This window comes from Chamaea fasciata, unplaced genomic scaffold (genome assembly GCF_029207755.1).
Source record: "Chamaea fasciata isolate MVZ Bird 193981 ecotype frontalis unplaced genomic scaffold, bChaFas1.0.hap1 SCAF_5, whole genome shotgun sequence".
Lineage (NCBI taxonomy): Eukaryota > Metazoa > Chordata > Aves > Passeriformes > Sylviidae > Chamaea > Chamaea fasciata.
This window is the reverse complement of record NW_027094090.1, coordinates 18,151,589-18,171,787: the sequence shown is the minus strand read 5'-3', so window position 1 is coordinate 18,171,787 and position 20,199 is coordinate 18,151,589. Positions and strand designations below refer to the sequence as shown.

Below are 20,199 nucleotides of genomic sequence, written 5' to 3'. Positions count from 1 at the left end.
CTTGATTTATGTTATTAAAATAGGGGGAATTTTGAGCAACATAGTTGAGGATGTCAGTGGGTTGATGAACACCTGGATAAATGGCAACTTAGTGCTTTTTTCAAGGCTTGTGAGGTGTGTGCATGCATTATACACTAGTATTCTGGACTTTTTTCTAGTTAATTTCTTTGAAAGTGATGTCTTTTTGGTTCTTTTAAAATATTACTCATTAGCACCCAACGTATAATTGCCGAGTTTTCTAAGATGATTATAACCAAAACAAATATTTTTAGAAGCTATTGTGTTTTTCTTGATGCTGTAGGAATTGTGGTTTACTGTGTTCTGGTACTAGTTTTTTAGGGGTTTTTTGTTTCGTGTTTGTTTGGTTGTGGTGATTTTTTTTGTTTTTTGAGTTTTTTTGGGGTTTGTTTTGTTTTGTTTTTATTTGGGGGGGGGTCTTTTTTTTTTCTTTTTTTTTTAATACTTAGTTCTTGGCCTAGGTTTGTCTTTCTAAAAAATTAAATATCATAATCTGCTATGTGCTTCATCTGTGACATTTGAGACTATTTTTTTCTGTGTGGTGCAGATGGTAAACAGAACTGTGGGATTTATTGAAAATACTTAAGAAGTTAGTGAATTTGGAGATTCACACTATACTTTTTAGAAGTGTGTTCTTAATTTATTTAAGAAGACACTTGCCGTGGTGCTGGGGCTGAGTATAGATGACCTACCTTCAAATTCACAGGCTGAAGTCCCCTCTTATCAGACATACAGTGGATCAAAGTGGATCAAATCAGCTGACCTGTTTGGAACATCATAGACTAGTTTGGGTTGGAAGGGGCCTTTAAAGGTTATCTGGACCAACCACCACATACTCACTCACTGGTCTGATTTAAGAGGTGGACAATAGAAAAGATTAATTCAGTGACTCCAACACGCAGTGTCAGGCACTGAACCTGGCGGGCAAAAGCACCAGTCGCTTATGGCCCATTCTGCTGTGAGTGGAGAGAGCGGGACAGTTTACACAGTATGAGTGACAGCAGATTAATGTCTCTCAGTGAAGGTTTGTGTGTGGATTTGTGGTTTGTAGTGGGGTTTTTTTTTTTCCTTTTCCCCTTTTTCCACTCAGTGAGATTACATTAGATTATGTATTTGCATGCACAGAGGAACATCCTTCATGAAGAGTAATTATGGTCTCATGAACTTGCCACTGTCATACGCACAGTCAAGTATTTGGGGGTAGTTTTAATTGAATAGCTCTTTACTGTGTTTGTCATTGTAGTACCCAGATGTAATTTCTTTGGCGTGCACAGGGGAAGTGTACACATTAAGAAGATACCCCATACAAAGAAACATGTAATACTCAAGAATGGGTAAAATTGAAGCAAAGTTGCTTTGTTTTGTTGCTACCAGAACAGCGGTCATTGGTCATGCTGTCAGTTTGACAGGCCATGCTATGCTTAATGTGGTAATGCTCCCACTTTGATTTCATTTTCTCTTCTCCTTCCTTTTATTCTATTTCTTCCTTGACTTTTCCTTTTTCCCATCCCTTCAAAGCTGTAATAATGCTCAGAAATTACTTCCTAACAGCATGGCATTGGAAAAAAGTGGAGACAAAAGCCAATACTGAGAACTAATGTTCAGCTGATAAGCATGGCTAACTCCTGAGTTCTCTAAAAAAATTCTGTGTTGAAGATGAAAGTACTTTAGGTCTGAGGGGAAAATACCAGCTGTAGATCCATCCGATTAGACACAAAGGTACGAACGTGCAAGTCAGCCTTCTTTTAACTCTTGTTCAGTTTTGCCTATAAAAATAGCAAAGCTGCGCTGGTATTTAATAGGTCTTGGTTGTCTTCACTTGATGATGCTTCAAGCACTGTCAGGTTGACTGCATGAGCAATGAAACATCTCATTTGGTCTTTCCAGCTCCTGTCAATAAAGCCAGGAAGACAATCTTAGGATAGCAAGCACTGTTAATTTTTGCTAGGCTGGAATAATTTTTTACTATGATGTTTCAGTCTCAAAGGATTCAGGTCATGCACTTCCTCAAGTACCCTGCAAGCTATCATAGAAGAAGGCTGTAAAGCTCTGGATCTTTTATACTGAATAACATGAAGTTTTAATCTCCCTGCATGAAGTACCTCTCAAGGTAAAAAAAGACCTGGAAAATTAGGACTGGGAATGCAGCTGTGTAACTTGATGATTACTGAAGTAATTGGAAGATTTGCAGTTTACTGTTGTGTTCTGTATGTCATCTCAGGAGTGGCAGATCTCTGCCTTGATCTCTCTTTCGAGTAGCAACTTCAGTTTCGTTTTCTCTATTCTAGAAAGAGGAACAAATTATGAACCAGTTGTCCTAAATTTGCTGTAGAAGGCAAATAAACGCTAAATGATTTATTTTTAATAGAATAGGATTGCTCTCCTGCTTACATAGGAGAGCTCTGGAGTTCTCTGTCCATCTGTTTCCTTTTCTTTGGATACCATACCCAAAACCTGTGTTCTCACAATTACAGGGAAACCCTTACTATGAATGAAGAAAAAACTGTGTTGATAAAAGCTCTCTGTAAAATCCTGTAGATAGTAATTTCCAAAAGTTAGTTCCATTCAGGAACAGCTCAATTTAGGAAAGGGAGTAACCTTTCTTTGTAGGTGTAGCTCCTGCTGGGCTGCTCTGAAAAAGTGTTAGGCACTAGGACTTTTGTGCAGTATATTGATAAATAATTATCATGCTTTTTCATTATGTAAGTTGCAATTGAAAATAACATGTATTGATTTAAGTCTTTAAGAAATCTCGTAAGATTTTTTAACTTACATCAGAATTTTGTAGGTGAGAAAGTAAAACTCTTCAAATGGAAAATGTTTAAAAAATTTAAACATCTCTTTTTTTTGTTTCAGGATTTTCTGGAGTGTTTTCTAACTCCTTCACTAAGGTTGCCTCCCACTTGCATATTTTAAAATGCCTTGAACAATCATCCTACAGTACAGAGATCCTGTTGTAGTGCAGAGCAACATATGATCCTTATCTTACGGAAGCTGTAGTTATTAGGTGCTGATTAGTTTTCCTTTCTGTCATGTAAATCTGATTTTGCTGTTGTATCAGAGTCTAATCTGATTTTCCAGAGACACTTCTTATTCTCAGATTTGAAGAAAATTAGTAGTTACAAGATGAATTCTTTGGCATTCTTTTGGAATACATCAAACAGGCCGTTCATTGAGCCACCAAACTGCATTTGTTCTCTGTCACCTAAACCTTTAAAGCTTAACATTTCCTGGTTAGGATCTTGAAAGGTGCTGCTGTTTAGTGTGTAGGTACCACATCATGGGCTCATTGAGCTGTCTTTGCTGTCTTTAGTGATCACCAAGTTTTAAGCAAGTTTCAAAAGCTTTATTTCCAAAGGGACTCTTCACACCAGGCTTTGTAGTCTTTGAGTAACCGGCTTCTATTTTGTGTGCATATTACAGACTGTTTTAAGCTCTGGAAGCTTTGATGTGCTCTGATATTCATCTGAGTATTCTGAAAAGAAGAATTGTGTTTAATACTCCTACTGCACTCTAGAATTTACTGTTTGATGTAACATTTAAAGGGTTACTCTTAGGGTCTTAGGCCCTTACTTCTGAAAAAACCAAAAAAACTTAGTGGATGCCCTCCTGGTTCTGCAGTCTGCCCATTTCCAAGGTTTGCGTTTTTAAGAATACAGTAACTTTAATGATTTATTACCATCAAGTATTCTGTTATCCTGTGTGTGCTTATCTGTCTATGTAAATCCCCCTAAATCACTGACATCCCCCTTCTTACTCTTACTGGAGGTATTTTTAGATACATTTCTAAATTGTGTTCTTGATGCATATCATGCACATGGAGGTTGTATTCTGTGTTTTCAATGACTTTCAGTATTTTCTTTTTTTAAGAAAGAGGCCTGAATCAAAGTGAAACTTACTTAGATTGTCCCTTTAGAAGCCTTAGGTTTTAGTGATAGAATACGTGGGACACTTGTGTCAGTCTCACTGTCTCTGGACACTGCTATAAGGATGGCTATTTATTTGAAAGCTGTGTTTCCTTTCAGAGAGACTTAATGGCTTTTTCACTGTCTTCCAGGTTCTCATATTAACTAATATCATGCTGGGTATTTATCTCTTTGGATCCTAATTATTTTCTATTATCCTCAACATGGAATGGAATTCAATTAAATGATCATTTTGGAACGCAGAAAGACAGTTACATTTGAAGTAATTAATTTGGATCATGTTGGAGACACCAGCCATCCTTAAAACAAAAAACAAATAAAAATGAACACTCTTGGAGGAAGTCTTTGACATATATGAAACTATGCTCTTCATTCAATATATTGCCCCATTTCCGTAAGTTACAAAGTTGTACGTGTTATAGTATATGTGACACAGATTGGTCGCAGAGTTTTACCTGTCCCAGCATTCTTATTCCCAGAACATGTTCTGTGAGAGCAGATTAGCTAAGAATGCTACATCTCCATCCTGTTCCCTTCCCCAGAAAAAAAAAGTCTCATCTTCCTTAGAGAACTGAAACCTACCAAGAAAAAAATGGGGTTTCTAATAAAATGCACATTTTCCTCTACTGTATATGTATTTTTACAAGGAGTAACATCACTGGTTCTGGGTAAGTGCACAAGTCATGACTGAAAATGAGACTAAAAAGTGTTATAAAAGTGCTGGTGCACTGTGTGCAGTCATTTTCTGAATGCTCCCAGTTTTTTTGGTGGTTGAATCTCAGCCCTTCAGGTCTAGTTTTAGGAGAGCACTTCATCTTACATTTGGATGTGCTTGGTTTTGCATCAAGCTACACATAGCACAGTTTTAATTGCTTTGAAATAATTTTGTACAAGTTCTGCTTCTTTCTTTTTGTTTCAGCAGAACTGTAAGATGTGAATACAGTCTGAAATGTACAATTCTGTATTCTGGACAGCATTTTATACATTTGTAGACATGCTGTGCTGCTCTTTGGACTATACTGAGCTTTGTTCCTCTGCCATGTTTTCCAAACTTCTGCTCTCTTTCTGAAGTTACCTTTTCCTGCTTCCGTTAATTTAGTATGGGCAACAAAATTCTAACTTGCTTGATGTAGGTAGTCAGTGAAAGTTTTAGTTGCAGCTTAAGAACAAACTGGCATTGTTGAGAAAAAGTTAAAAACTTTGCCTGATAAATACAGTTTTCAGTGCAGTGAGAGACCTGTGGAAAAGTATCAGGCTGATCATCTTACTTTTTCTTCTTAGTTAGCATTTCTTTCTTTTCAAAGTGGTTGTGTTATGCTATGATTGGTGAGCAGTAAACTTTCCATGTACATTGAAGCTGAGCTGAAGATTAGAAATGGCAGTAACTCTGCATTTAAGACTGATAGCAGACTTCATTGTATGAGAATTCCCTTTTTAATGGAATAAAGTTAAGTTCTGCCTCTTAAGAGTGGACTGCTTTTTTGAAGAAACTCAAGAACACAGGGGAAAAGTAAAGGAAATGAACCACTAATGAAAGGCTTTTGCTTTTAGTTTGATCTTTAGGACTTCTGGAGGGAAGAGGAGGGTTGTCATTCAGTGGTGTTGGTGAGGCAATATGTGTAAGAAATTTATTACCTCACGTAGAACTTCACTCCATGACTGTAGAGAAAGCTCATTTGATCTAACAAAATCGTGAGCTTTGGAAAATTGCAAGCAGGATGGGTTATGTCTCATGGATTTTCTTTGTTTGGCTTTAGTTATATCTACTGATTCAGTAAATGCAAGTTCCTTAAGGCAAATGAAGACCTTTAATTTCACTTACTCTAGCAGCTACAGGACATTGGGTGTTTCATGGTTCATGGTAGAAAATAGTTTTGTAATGATATTACAGAAACCAAATTGTGTAGTACATCTGATCTTTTTTTGCACATCAGTGCTGCTGCCATAAAGCACTTAGATTTTATTTCCTCGTTTTCTTCTGGCAGGTTACAAGGTCACTTGTGAACTGCTTCATCTATGACTAGATATGAGTGTGTTTTGTTTAAAATAAGCCTTGAGGTTTTCTTTTCTTAAAATAATGCCTATTCCTTACAACTACTGAAATGTGAACTGTATAAACTGCAGTCTTATTTATTGTGTCAGCTCTTGTCATTTGGGGCTTGACGCTCAGGAAAATCACTCCTGCTCATAGCTTGCATGTTGTTTTTCATACTTCCACAAGCAAGAGAGAAATATGTCTGGGAAGTTCTAAATTCTTTTGCACTTTAGTGTTCCTTTTTTGCCAAAAATGGTTTGGGGTTTTTTTCCCCCACTTACCACAGTTTAACCCCAGATGACAGCCAAGTACCACCCAGCCACTCCCTCACTTCTCCACTCCTCCTTCCCTACAGTGGGATGAGGATGAGAATCAGAAAAAGGTAAAACCTCTGGGTTGAGATAAGAACAGTTTAATAATGGAAACAAAGTAAAATATAATAATAATAGGAAAAAGGAATAAAACTCAAGAGAAACAAGTGATGCACAATACTGTTGCATAGCTACCACTAACCAATGCCCAGCCCTGTCCCCCAGCAGCGATCAGTCCCTCCCAGCCTACTCCCATCAGTTTATCTATGGGACATGGCACTCCCTGGTATGGAATATCCTTTTGGCCAGTTTGGATCAGCTGTCCTGGCCAGTTTCTCTCCCAGCTTCTTGTGCACCTGCTCACTGGCAGAGCATGAGACACTGTGTGCTGTCAGCACTGCTCATCTATGTCAGTGTGTTACCAACATTATTCTTATACTAAATTAAAATACATCACTATACCAGCTACTAAGAACAAAATTTGCTCTATCTCAGTAGAAACCAGGACACCACTGTTAGTAACCATTCTACAGATTGATAAAATATTTTTTTACTGTGATCTGAAGTGAATTAAATGAGTCATTAAACTCACAGGTTATAATTAAACTAGAATAAGGCTGGACTGCCACCTCACAGAGCTGTCTCCATTGCTATAGTTGCATGTTTCTGTCATATCCCTTGTTTTTTAACTTCAGCAATCAGGTGATCACATGGTTGCTTTGCCCAGTGCATTGCTGAAAACTGTCTCCTTACCATGACCACATATTTCTTGGTACTGACTTGTTGACAATGAGGAGACACCATTGGCAGGGACTGAGAATGCCAGAATGTCCATTTTGGTGACAGCACAGTCATAAACTGATTGCAGTAGTAAAAATATGAAGCCCTTTTGCCCTGGCTGTGCATGTTCGTACAAAACTGGTGTATGCAGAGATAAGCATCCAAGTCACATTTGTCTTATATACGGTTAAATGTTCTGCACATCCTCTTATAATACAGGTACTTCTTTCCACTTTCACAGTCCATTGGGAACCTGAACTGTGCCCTTGTTCTAGTAGCAAACATTACTTGATATATCTTCTGATTTAAAATTCAGTCTGTGTTCTGACTTGTTTCTGCTGATAGCTGCTTTGCATTAGCTAGATGCCTGAGCGTTAACTTGAGTAATGTGTCTCCAGCTTGTGGCAGGATGAAAACAAAACAGTTTATACACCTCACTTGAAAGATAAGTCTGACAGGATATTGAAGAATAAAAAAGTAGTTTGTGCAGAGATATAAGAGATGTCGTTTGCAGAATGTGGTTTTTTAGGTTTTCATTTCAAATGCCGTGTAAAATGTACTGTGGTAACTTAAATTCCCCTCTACACTTTTTCATAAAGCATACTCTGTTTCAGCACAGTCTAGGACCCAACTCTTCTTCAATCTGCAGATATTCTTATCAACTTGCTGAGAGTGAGAACATGATTAATCAATACCACTGATAATAGTTTGGTGCTTGACACTCAGGACAATGCTACCTTTATCATTTTTCTTCTGTAGGAAATCAAAGGCAAATGTAGGAATTACAAAACAAACACTCTTGAATGAATATTTACAATGTAAACTAAATGACAATGAAAGAGAATGCTTATATATAAATCTTTCAGAACCTTGAGTAAATATACTCCTTTTTCTCTTAAAAATCTAAAATTGTGTTGATAATCCAAATGGAAGTTCTCCTGGGGTGGAGGGGAAAACCCCGTTAAGACACTGTATGGAGATGCTTAAAAAAATTGCTGTACAGAGTACAGTACAAAAAAACTGTTGTACAAAGTAACTTGCTAAGCTTAAGCTCCTTAGTTATCAGCCTTCTTTGCAGAGGTCTTTGTAGCAAACACACTGGAAGAATTAATAAAGGAAGTTCTCCCATAATTGCATTATAATACAGTGCTCTGTGGAGGGGCTTGTGAGGTTGCATCACCTAGTTTGTCTGTGTGTGAATGTACAATGATCGTGATGGCCTTCAAGTCTCTGGTAGTGGTAACGATGGCTGGAATGGATAGCTCTTTCTTATCCTGTGAGTGGCATGCTCAGAAATGAATATTTTTTTAAATTTTGTTCTCTTTGTAGCCTATAGTTTACAGTAGCTGACTGCAGGCTGGTACCATTGCTTTTAGTGAGTGCGATTCTGTTTGTATTCTAGAGTCTCTGTTGGGTTCTTCCTTGTTTCCTAATGTCCACACCTCCACACACACTCCCACTCGCCCTGGAAAGTCTTCAGAATGCTATCTTAAAACTTTCCATTTTCCTCTTTAATCATGTATATAAATAGCTTAATAAGGACTATACTGTTAGTATAGCAAACTCAGAGCAGAATTGGCAACAGCCCATCAAATAAGTAGATTGTAATACAAAAGTCTTTTTAATGTTTTCATTACAATTATGGAATTAAAATATAATATCCTTCAATGTCTATAAACTTGTGTTAGGGGAAGGCTAATTAAAAACAGTACCATGTATATTATTGATTATTGGTGACAAAACAGTCATCATCATGTCAGTCAGTCTGAATTTACTAAAATGGAAAGACTAGCAGTAAGAATTAGATAGTGTCACGAAGAAATCCATACCAGTCTTTATTTCCGGTGTTTGAAAAGGATTTTAAGTATTATAGCATTGCATTCAATTAAGCCTTTTGTTGACTTGATAATCTGCCTGATTTGTAACATTTTATTTTCTTGGTTTTTTTTCTATTTAGCATTTGCAGCATGATTGTTTTAATAGTTGGAAACATTACTGCAAAGACTCATTTGATACTCCATTTGGTACTTCCCATATTACAATCTCTGATTGCCTTTTTTTTTGGTTTTGTTTTTGTTTTTGTTGGTTTTTTTTTTTTGGTTTTTTTTACCTTACCTAAAGGTTCGTCCTGTCTTTAAAATCTGGACAACAGGAACTCCTATTTATAATGCTTCCTTGAAATTACATTTTTTGTTAATATTCACGTTCTTTTTCATCACACCAAAATACTTGGAAGAACAAAACAATAATAATACATTGTGTGAATACAAAAAGTTGTTAATGAAAATGGTGTAGTTTCCAGTTTGATGCAGTTTATTTTTTGTGTTATGCTGCAGGTCTCTCAAATGGTTTTGGAGATGAAAGTAAAGAGAGAGCATTAGATGATACTCCAGGAAGAAAAGTCGAACCTCGTCGCCGCTGTGCATCAGAATCTAGTATTTCGTCAAGTAACAGTCTCTTGTGTAACTCAAGGTAAAACTCTAAATATGAAATACAGATTTGAGACTGGATATATCAGTTTTCTATAGCACTTGTGACCCACATTGGAGGCCTGCATAAATTTTGGACAAAAGAATGCATTTCGATTTTCTCAGTTAGGTCAAGTCTGAGATAGCTTTCAGGATTGCTGGGATTCTTCTGTTGAATTCAGGTTATTGCATATCCAGGCAGTTACATTTTTGAACTGACTGTGCTTCTCTTGCTCTGTAAAGATACAGATATATTTTTGCATATAGTATCTTGGCCTAATCACTTTCCTAGTCCGGAGCACAAAAAATGCGTGTATTTGTATATGTGAGGGCAAGAGAGAAGCAGCTTAAAAAGCTGAGTCTTGTACACAGAAAAGGTAGTTTGATGGCTTTGGAGCTGTAGGTTGTCAGTCTTTGGGTTGCTGGCTAGGTACTACAGTGATGATAATAACTTTGTACCAACTATTGACTTTCTCTCCACGGAGTCTGTTGTTAAAGGCAGGACTGTCAGAACAGACACCTCTGCCGCCACTGATGTCTCCATCACCAGTGGAGTACACCAATGGTGTATCTTCTGAAAGAGCGGTAATCTCTGGTTGAAGGGTAGCTGTCTCCAGTCCTGGGCTAAGAGGATGGGACATACAGGAGAGTATAGGGTAAAAATATTCATGTGTTCAGGTTAAGGGAATGGTGTTAATGCAGTCTTGTCAAACAGGCTTTCAGAAACAAAGAGAAATTAATATTGCATCTATTTAAAATGTGATATTTTTTAGATCAAATTGTCAGTATAATTGTTGTTCAGATTCTATGATTCTTGAAGAAAATGTGTTCAAGAGAACAGATTGCCTATTTCGAGTAGAGACATTTCACAATTGAAAGACTGGAATTTTTAGTGAAAAATTAAAGAGAGAATAGTTGTGTTTTCTATGTAGTAGAACTGTTGGAGCAGTGGAGCTGTCTTTTCCTGATAACCAAGCAGTTCTGTCTAGTAAAATAATCAGGGCTTTGGCTTTTGTTTTTTGTATTTTTTACTCAAAATGTTTCTAGAGCTAGCTCCATTGATCTTACTCTGTACTGATGAAATTTAAATTCTTGTTCAAAATTGTGATTTATAGTGAACAATGTTAATTATCAAGTAATAGTTTTAATATTAATACTTTTGTAGTTTCAGTCTACCGAAGTGTGGTAAAGGTAAACCTGCCCTGATAAGGAGACACACACTGGAAGATCGAAGTGAATTGATATCATGTATTGAAAATGGAAACTATGCCAAAGCAGCAAGAATTGCAGCTGGTAACTATAAATAATTGAATTCTTAATAATATTGTATAATTTTGTCCATTTATTTGACTGATTCTAACGTTCTTATTTTCACTCCTTAAATACAGTAAGCCTTATGAAAGTGTTATTGATATCCTTTCAGAAGCTACTGAATTCTGCTTTTGACTCTTTATAAAGACTTTTAAAAGAATAGTGTCTGACTGATTTTGATTCATTTTCTCTCCTTGCTTGAGGAAATAAAGAGGTTTTGAAACAAAAGGAGAAAATGAGTTTTCTTTTACAGATCTTGTAAAAGAAAATTAGTATCACATGTGCTACATTTTTAACCCTTTGGAATAAATTCTGACTGTGAAGAATTCTGAGACTGTTGCTTGTATATACACCTGAGAAGTCTCTGAGTCTGGCTGCATGCTTCCTGTCAGCTTGTGTATGATTTTCTATTCAGCATTAAAATACCATTTTCTTTGCAGCTGAGAATAGTGTTGATTTCTTTCTTTTTAGCTGTCCTGAAGAAGAGTACTTGCATTGTTTTTATATACCAGATACAGTTCTACATACATACTTTTTAAACAGCCTGGAAATGAAGGATGACTTTATGGAAACCCTCGTGACTCTTTCTAACTGACATGTGAAAACAAACTGTTACTAACAGAGCAGAGAGATAGAACTTACTATACAGAATCATTGAACTAATTTTTTTTTATGTGATCACTTTAAACACTTTTTTCTTACTATTTCTACTTTTAAAAGGTCTTAAACCACATTTTTTCCCCTGGTAAGTTTTTATAATGTTGAGATAGAACATGTATCTGCACACCACCTTTCATTATAAATAAGCAATGCCCATTTCAAATGCACTTTCTCTCAGCAGTAAGTGTTGCCTAACTGCTGAGAGAGTATGCAGCTGCAGCCCTGAACTGTATCTTGGTACCAAGTTTCCTCATTCAAGAAATGGTGCATGACCTTTACAGCTTATGAACTTGGATAACTTTTTCCCCTTTGATCACCACCCCCACTTCATCTTGGTGTGTAACTCTGTCTTCTGATCAGTCTCTGGACTTTTTTTAGGGGACCTGTTGTGGTTTTGGTTGACTGACAGGCTTAAACCTGTCTCAGGCTTCAATCCATTGCTGAGCAATGGAGAAGAAAATTGAGGATTCTGGTAGAAGTGCACAGTAACATAAACTCAGTTGTTCATTGTCCTGCTTTTGAGAAGAAATAAAACACTAGTGCTGCTGCCTGGAAGTCTGTTGATGTTTTTGAACTTGACTGCAGGAAAGGGCAGGGCAGAGAGACCAAGAAGACTTGTTAAAAATAAATAGAAATCAAAATGCAGTTAGAATTTAGGCATAAGAATAGAAAGCTGTACCAGAGAAGTATTGTTATGTTACCACGTGCTAATCTCTGTGGGTATCAGATATCCAACACTTGGAAACATATACCATGCAACTTGTGTCTTGAAAATCATCTCCTCTGTGACATGATTGTCATCACAGTTGTAAAAGAAACTGTTATTGGAAGTACCATAATTTTATGTTTTCTTTGGAGCTTTTTCAGAGGGAAACAATTATTGGAATTTGGAAAACACTTTCTAAGAACTAAGATGTTGTAAGATATGCTGTTTCTAGAAGTGCCTAAACCCTTGTTCTTTATCTGTAGGCTTGGAATAAAGTAGTACTATCATCTGAAGAGCTCTTATGAATACTACCTTGTTTTTATTGGTATGTGTTTGAAAGTTGGTATTAGTATTTGGATTCTAAGGATCATGAACTATTGATTAGGAAACCAAGAACTGCGGATTTGTCTGAGGTTTCATTCTGAAACATTTTAATTTTGTACTTCTTTGTTCTTAGAAGTTGGGCATAGCAGTATGTGGATTTCAACTGATGCTGCAACATCTGTTCTGGAGCCTCTAAAAGTAGTATGGGCCAAATGCAGTGGATATCCCTCTTATCCAGCTTTGGTAAGTGCCCAGCCTCCCAGAAGTACAGTAGTGACTGTTTCTGGTCTGAAAACACCATGCACAAACTTAAGGTAATTGGAAAAGTCCCATTCAGGTTGAATAAAGGTGGCTTACTGTGCCCTCTTTACCATGCACTGAGTTTGTAAAGCTACTGCAGTATTAGATTTTAAGTCAATAATTTCTGCTACCCTGCCCACCTGAGACGTGCAGTACTCCTGTGTGGTGGTTTAACCCAGTCAGCAGCTAAGACTCTTGCAGCCACTCCCTTGCTCCCTGTGGAAGAGTGCAAGTGAGAAAACTCGTGGGTTGAGATAAACGCAGTTTAATAGGGAAAGCAAAAGCTGTGCACACAAGCAAAGCAGATTCATTCTCCACTTCCCATGGGCTGCAGCTGCTCAGTCATCCCCAGGAACACAGGGCTCCATCACACGTAGCTTGGGAAGACAAACGCTATCACACTGGATGACCTTACCTTTCTCCTCCTTCCCCCAGCTCTGTATATTGAGCTTGATGCCCTATGGGATGGAATATACTTAAGGTCAATTGGGGTCAGCTGTGTCCCCTCCCAACTTCTTGTGCACCTCCAGCCTCCTCACTGGTGGAGCAGTGTGAGAAGGGGAAAAGGCCTTGACGCTGTAAGCATTGCTCAGCATTAGCAAAAACATCTTTATATTGTCAATGCAGTTTTCAGCCCAAATCCAAAACATAGCCCCATACCACATACCATGAAGAAAATTGTCTCTATCCTTGCTAAAATCAGCATACTTGTCTTCTTAGTCTTTGTTTCTACATTGTATATTGTTTATGCTGCAAAATGAGTGTAAAATGCTTGATTCTGCAGCTCATTAAAGAAACAAAAAGTCAGTAGCTGGAATAAACTGACTGATTGCAGCCAATTGTGAATGATACACTGGAAACTTAAAGCTGTTGTTAATATAGGATATATATATGTGTGTGTGTTAATGAAGGAGAAACAGACACAGTTCTGCTCACATCAAAGCTTGCAGAGAAAATACTGATGAGGTGTTTGACTTTGGGCCTTTGGGGTTAAATGAACAGTTCATACGCTGGTTTGATTTATATATGAGTCTGGACAATCACGGCTTTTAATATGTGTGTTCTAAGGACAACATGAAATGTAATCATACAGAGTCAAGTTAAAACCTCTGGAGGTGGCATTCAGACCACTTGAGTTTTAGTACCCTCCCTGGGTGATTCAAAGACACTTGGGTCAGTTGCTGATGATTTGATGATTGTCTCTTGAAAGGTGTTAGGGCTAGATTTAAACTTATGAAGACCAAAAGGGTTCCTTTTCTGCCTTCTCCTTTATGTCAGCATTGGTATCTCTGAGAGTAGGATAAGTTGATTGAGGAGTTAAACCTCTGTCAAGAGAAGAAAATTCTTCTGATTTCTACAAGCTTCCCACAGTATTAGCTTTCTGTTCATTTATTTCCCAAAGTCAGTTTACTGTGGGTTAAGATTGATGCCAGTGTGAATGGTGGAAAAACAACAGGAGTTTGTAGAGTAGGAGATGGGTGGAACAGGCATGGAGTAAAAACCTTTCTTTGGGTGGAAACTAAGCACTTCATAATGCTGTGAGCTGCCTGCAAAGGAGATTTTCCATCAGCATGGTTAGTTTAATGTTAGCAGCATATTCCCTCTCTCCCTCAAGTTTTGTTTAGAAAGACTTTGTTGACTGCATGTTTTGCTGAAGACTGTCACTAAATTGTATGTGCAACATATTTGAAAGTTACACCTTTTTTTGGTTTTGTTTTTTAATTTTTGCTCCTGAGTTTGAGTACGTAGCATGTATTTTACAGAAATACTTATACCTTAACATAAGTTGGTCCTTAAAGGTATAAGAATTTCAAACCCCAAAATTTGAGGCCAGTTACAGCTTTTAGAAATCCTGGTTTGACTTTTTCATTCTAAAACCTGCTTGTCAGTCTCAAAGTTGTACTAAGTGGAATTCAAATGGGACTTTTAAGAAGAACTGATGCAGATGAAAAATGCTTTTTATGGTGTTTTCAGTCAAGTGTGCTGCTAGGTTTCCACTGTGCCTCTTCAGTTTATGTCAAAAAGTTGTGTGTAACACAAAATCAGTTTATATCCAGGGGCTGTTTAGTTTATTATTTATTTCTTGTTAACTTAATTTGTAATACCTTCTTAAGATGAATTATGTCATTTTAAATATGAGGAACTGCCCTTTCTTCTCTCTTACAGATTATTGACCCTAAGATGCCTCGTGTTGCTGGCCATCACAACGGTGTTACTATACCAGTGCCACCTCTAGATGTCCTGAAAATTGGAGAACAAATGCAGACCAAATCAGACGAGAAACTATTCTTAGTACTATTTTTTGACAATAAAAGAAGTTGGTATGTTATTGAAATGTATTGTTTGATGCAGTGACTTGAAATTTTAAGACCCTGTACCTTTATACTAGAAGAAAATTGAAACGTTATTTTTGCATGGATATAATACTTATGGAAGTATAAACTGTAAGGTTAAAATTTCATATTTGAGTCTATATTTGGACCAAGGTTTATATCATCATTGAAAGATACCTTTTTATTGTCAGTGTGGAAAAAAAATATTAAAAGTCATTAAATAGTCTTTCTTATTTACAAGCTACTTTCATTTATTGACCTGATGAAATTGCTTCATAAGTTTTTTAAAAGTAGCAATCTAACATTGATCTCTATCATCCTTCATCATTGCTTTCTGAATTACAGCACTTCTCCCCCCAGTGTGCTCCAGTGCATTTTCTTTGATTTTTTTAACCTCTCTTTAGTTAAATGCTTTATTAACACTTTCATTTGAAGTTCTTAACCTTTTCTAAATTTTTTTCATTAAACCTTCCCTATTTCCATTTATTTTGGCATCAGCAGTATGCTGTGTAGAGCCTGAAGGGGGATAATTCACACAGCATTCTCTTTCCCTCCCCCATGGTCTTCAGTTTAGGGCTGGTGGGGTTTTTCTGGGGAGGTAAGGGGAGACAACACTAGGTTTTTTGGGTTTTCTTTTGGTTGTTTTTGGTTTTGGTGGGTTTTTCCTAGACACACAAGCTTCTCATCTACCTTTCATCAAGCTGTGTATTTCTTTTTTGTGTTCTCTGTAGACCCTCTCCTGTCCTAAGTTTCCATACAGGTCAAGCTAACTGTATATCTGTCCGTGTCTCGTTTTTTTGTCTTGAGTTTGCTTACTTTCAGCTATCAGTTTCCTCTTTAGATGATTATATGTGGCATGTAATGATGCTGCCATTCTCCTGACTCCCTCTGTGTATGAGTATGCCATCACTTAAATAAATTCCTGCCTAAAATTTATGACTGATGTTTGCTCTTCTGCCCCGTAGATTTTTTGGCATAATTTCTCTGTTCTTCAGTTATTTTTTAAATTAATTCTTCATATTTATCTTTGTTCAGCTGCTCAGGATTCCATAAGATCCTGCATTCTTTTGCTGTTGTTTGCAGAGAACATCTGCATTTAAACATACTCAGCCTTCTGTTTCTCATTTTTTTCCTTACTGGTGTCACCAGTGTAATGCCTGTTATCCCTGGTCACTTTCTTAATAATTGCTGTTTGCTTCTTGATATGGGGAGTCCTCTGCAGCTTAAACTTCTCTGATTAGTCTCTATGTGCAGGTGGTCCTAAATCATGTAAATATTGTGCAAAATTGTCTGTAATGGGTACTCTGCATAGAGGGACAGGAAAAGACTCAATACTTCTTCCAGCCCCTTTCCTCCCCTTCACCCTGACCCCACCAAAAAACCTCTTGCTTTGGTAATGATTCCTTTATTGTGATTATTTTGGCACTCATAATTCTATCTTTGTGGTGTCTCTTATAGTCTTGAACCCCTGCTTGTGATTTTCATTCATTTGCTGGGTATGTGTTACCTTCAGTCTGTGCTATCACTGTCTGTGCCCTTTGGATTTTTGTATTTGTTTCGTCTTCTTCCCCACTTAATATCTGGAGGATTTGCAAAGCTTTCTTTTAAAAATACCTTCTTAAAACTTCATCTGATTTGTATTAAAACTGGTAATGGTTAGACTGCTGCTTTTAATGCTGTTATCATACTGTCTGTGTCCTTGTACTGACTCTTCACATTTTATTTCAGTGTGTGTCCTCAATACAATAGGGTTCTAGTTTAGAGTCCTTTAAGAGAATAAAAATGTTTCAATAGCCAATTTTACTTATTTAAAAGAAAATTTTTGCAGATTTGACTGGCTGATTTCCTGTTGGTTTGGCTTCAAATAGTCTCCCAAACTAATGTTTTTAAACAAAAGTAGGGCTTCTGCCTTCTGCAGGATTGGGATTGCAGACTACAGTAACATATATTAAAGAGACTCATTAATTTACCTAATTTTTGTTTTCCTTAATGTTTGTAACTTCAGAAGACAGGATTACAATCAACATGTATGAAAATTACATAAATTTAATTTATACTTTTAAAGTAAATATTTAGAATTCTTTAACTAGAAGAACAGGATGTAGAGCTCTTTCCGTTATCACTCCTCCATACCCAGAGTTTGAAGATATTAATGGAGCTTAAAACAGGAAAGTTCCCTGAATATGGAGCTAGTGGGATTTCATACTGCAGGGTAAAAGCATGCTATAAAGCAGGACTTCCTTGCCAGTTTAGCTCTCCCCATAAAGAACAAATCGAGGTGCCTGGAATGTAAGGCAAAAATCCATCATCTGAGAACTCCTTGTAACAATGGAAGGGAAAGAATGAAGAGAAACAATACAGTGTCAGATGAATCTTGAGCCATATCCATTGTTAGCTGCTGCTGCCTATTCTTTAACTGCATCAGTATTTCATGCTAGTTTTTTTTTTTTTTTTTTCTGTTGATTCTTAATCACTAAGTACATATCACTGAATTGGTATGTATTCTCTGTTCTATGGAAGAGATTTTCTTAATGTTTCATGTTCTTTAAATATTTAAGGCAAGTAAGCACTATCTTAAAAAGTGTTTTATTGTTTTGTTTAAGATGGTAAAGCTGATCTGTGATATGAGAAACATGGCATAGTAGCCCTGACATTTTGGGACAGACTTCTTGATTTTATTCTATATTTAACAGATTTTTTTTTTACCTTTTTCTTACAGGCAGTGGCTTCCCAAATCCAAAATGGTTCCCCTTGGGATAGATGAGACCATAGACAAGTTAAAAATGATGGAAGGACGCAACTCGAGCATACGAAAAGCAGTAAGAATTGCTTTTGATCGTGCTATGAATCACCTGAGCCGAGTCCATGGAGAACCAGTCAGTGACTTCAGTGATATTGACTAACAGAGATTCTCTAGCAAGGCATGAAAAATACCACAGAGACTTGAACTCTACTAATGAACCTCTTTGTCTAAAAGAATGTATTGAAGATACAACCCCTTAATTGTTGATTCAGTGGCTGAGTTCTGCAAACTTGAAATAGTTGAGCAATTCTTCTAAATCACCATTGCCATATTGATTAATTATTTTATTGTGTTGTAGATTGGAGGATTTTCCACTAAACCTGTTAAAATGTCTTGTTCATAGTGTTCATAATTGTACATAAATGTATATTCAACACTTAACTTATTCTGATTTTAGAAGTAGCTCCTTAATTCCTTTTATAATTTTGCTGGGGAGGGAATTGTTTTTTGGTTTTTTCCATGCTTTTTACTTTTTATTTCTTTCTTTCTGAGGTTGAGTTACCTAAGCATCATCTTCCAGCTTAAGGTGTTTAGTGGATCTTAAAGCCTAATATCAAACTGGCGTCAAATATATGTTTGCCTAAATCATATACAGTATGGTGCTGCTTGTATCATTTCTTCCTTGGTCTGTAGCTTCTGAAAAAGACTTCTGAATGTTTGTGTAAATTGTTGCTCTTTGCACAAAGTACCACGTATTTAAGATTGATGTAAATTTACAATTAAAAATATGTATTTTAAGAAAGGAAGTTGCATTATTTTGGAGGGTACTTTGTGAGAAAGACATCAATAAAGATTATACTATGTACATCACTTGCAAATCACCAAAAACACTCCATTGTTGCCCAAAATGACTTAAGGTTGTTATTGTTTTAAACAAACCTGGCTTAAAGCCTGCAAGCACATTATTTCTTTCAAAACCATATCCCATTTATCTCCCATTGGTTTAACTTTGTTGATATGTGTGCCTCCCTGTGTTTTATTTATTGTAGAAAATGTATTAATTTGCTTTATAATGAAAAATAAAATTGACAAATATATTGATATGCATTTTTATACAGGCACATGAGAAGACAACTTGCTTTGGGAGAAAAATGTATTGGAAATTGTATAAAATAACTCGATGGTTTGTGTGTAATTTGGTTTTTTGGTAACTTGTAATCTTTTGTTTCCAATGGAGGGGATTTATGTAACTTTTAATTTAGAACACTTTGGTAGCAATAGAAACTTTGGATACATTTTTGTATGGTACATGTGATGTATATAGAATTAGTACTTTATTTTTATTTTTAAGAAGTAAAGCATTATGTTTGGGCAGGGGGAAGAAGGAGGGTGGGTTTCCAGAACTGCATTTTTATATTAAAAAGAAAAAAAAATAAAGTCAAGATATTGATTGTTGTAGCTACTTTATTCCTACCTTCACTGAGATACTGAATTTGTAACAATGAAAATGGCAAGGTATGTTTGCAATGTGATTTATAATGGCTCCATTATTTATAAATGCACTGTGTTTGAACTCTTTTGCAGTGATATCGTAAATACTGTACCAAGTTATATAATATGAAACACCAAATAATGCATATGAGTGCACGAAGTATTTATGCCCAGCTTTTTTATAAAGGATTAGCAAATACAGCAAAACCAATACTTTTTAAACCTTTTTTTTAAAACTTCATTGAATAGTATACTTCATTGTTAAACCTGCTTGAATCTTTATTTTAAAGGGATGATTACTTTTTAAATAGTTTTTAATGTTTTTATTCTCTATTGTTTGTAATACCCCCGTAGAAGCTTGAAATAAAATTTCTTTCTCAACTGTAAATTTTGTCCTGAATTTAGCCCCTGAGATTTTGCTGCAGTGCCCATTTTCGTACTCCATGACTGAGCTCTTCCAGAGGCACTGGGCCAAGAAGCTGAATGTTCTCCTGTGGCACCCAGCATTGTCCTTACTGGGCCCTTTGCATAGGAGGTGTTAGCTGAGATCAGTTGCCTGTGATGGACCCTGGTAATTAGGGATGAATTGGATAAATCTCACAAATGATCAAGCAAATAGTTTTCTCAGACTTGTCAGCAGACACAGCTTTAGTGAGAACAGTGATGGCAGGTAACCTGGAAGGACCATCGTTGAGGTATGCTGCTCTGTTGGCCCCAACAGCTACATCAGTTAAAAAAACTGAAATCTGGTTGTTTGCATTAAATGTAATGACTTCAGGGATCTGCCATATAA

The 20,199-nt window shown here is 36.5% G+C and overlaps 1 protein-coding gene across 9 annotated transcripts in view; it reads left to right on the top strand.

Annotated features, from left to right (window-relative positions):
• BRD1 (bromodomain containing 1) overlaps positions 1-19,794 on the top strand; it is a 68,211-nt gene extending 48,417 nt beyond the window's left edge. For 8 of the 9 annotated variants that reach the window (XM_066182945.1, XM_066182943.1, XM_066182942.1 and 5 more), the window contains 5 exons: positions 9,407-9,542; positions 10,704-10,831; positions 12,673-12,782; positions 15,006-15,160; positions 17,892-19,794. In XM_066182945.1, coding sequence (XP_066039042.1) covers positions 9,407-9,542; positions 10,704-10,831; positions 12,673-12,782; positions 15,006-15,160; positions 17,892-18,075 — 713 coding nt within the window. In that variant the 3' untranslated portion in view covers positions 18,076-19,794. The remainder of the gene's footprint in view (positions 1-9,406; positions 9,543-10,703; positions 10,832-12,672; positions 12,783-15,005; positions 15,161-17,891) is intronic. The other variant, XM_066182948.1, reaches the window with a different exon arrangement.
• Positions 19,795-20,199: the final 405 nt, after the last annotated feature.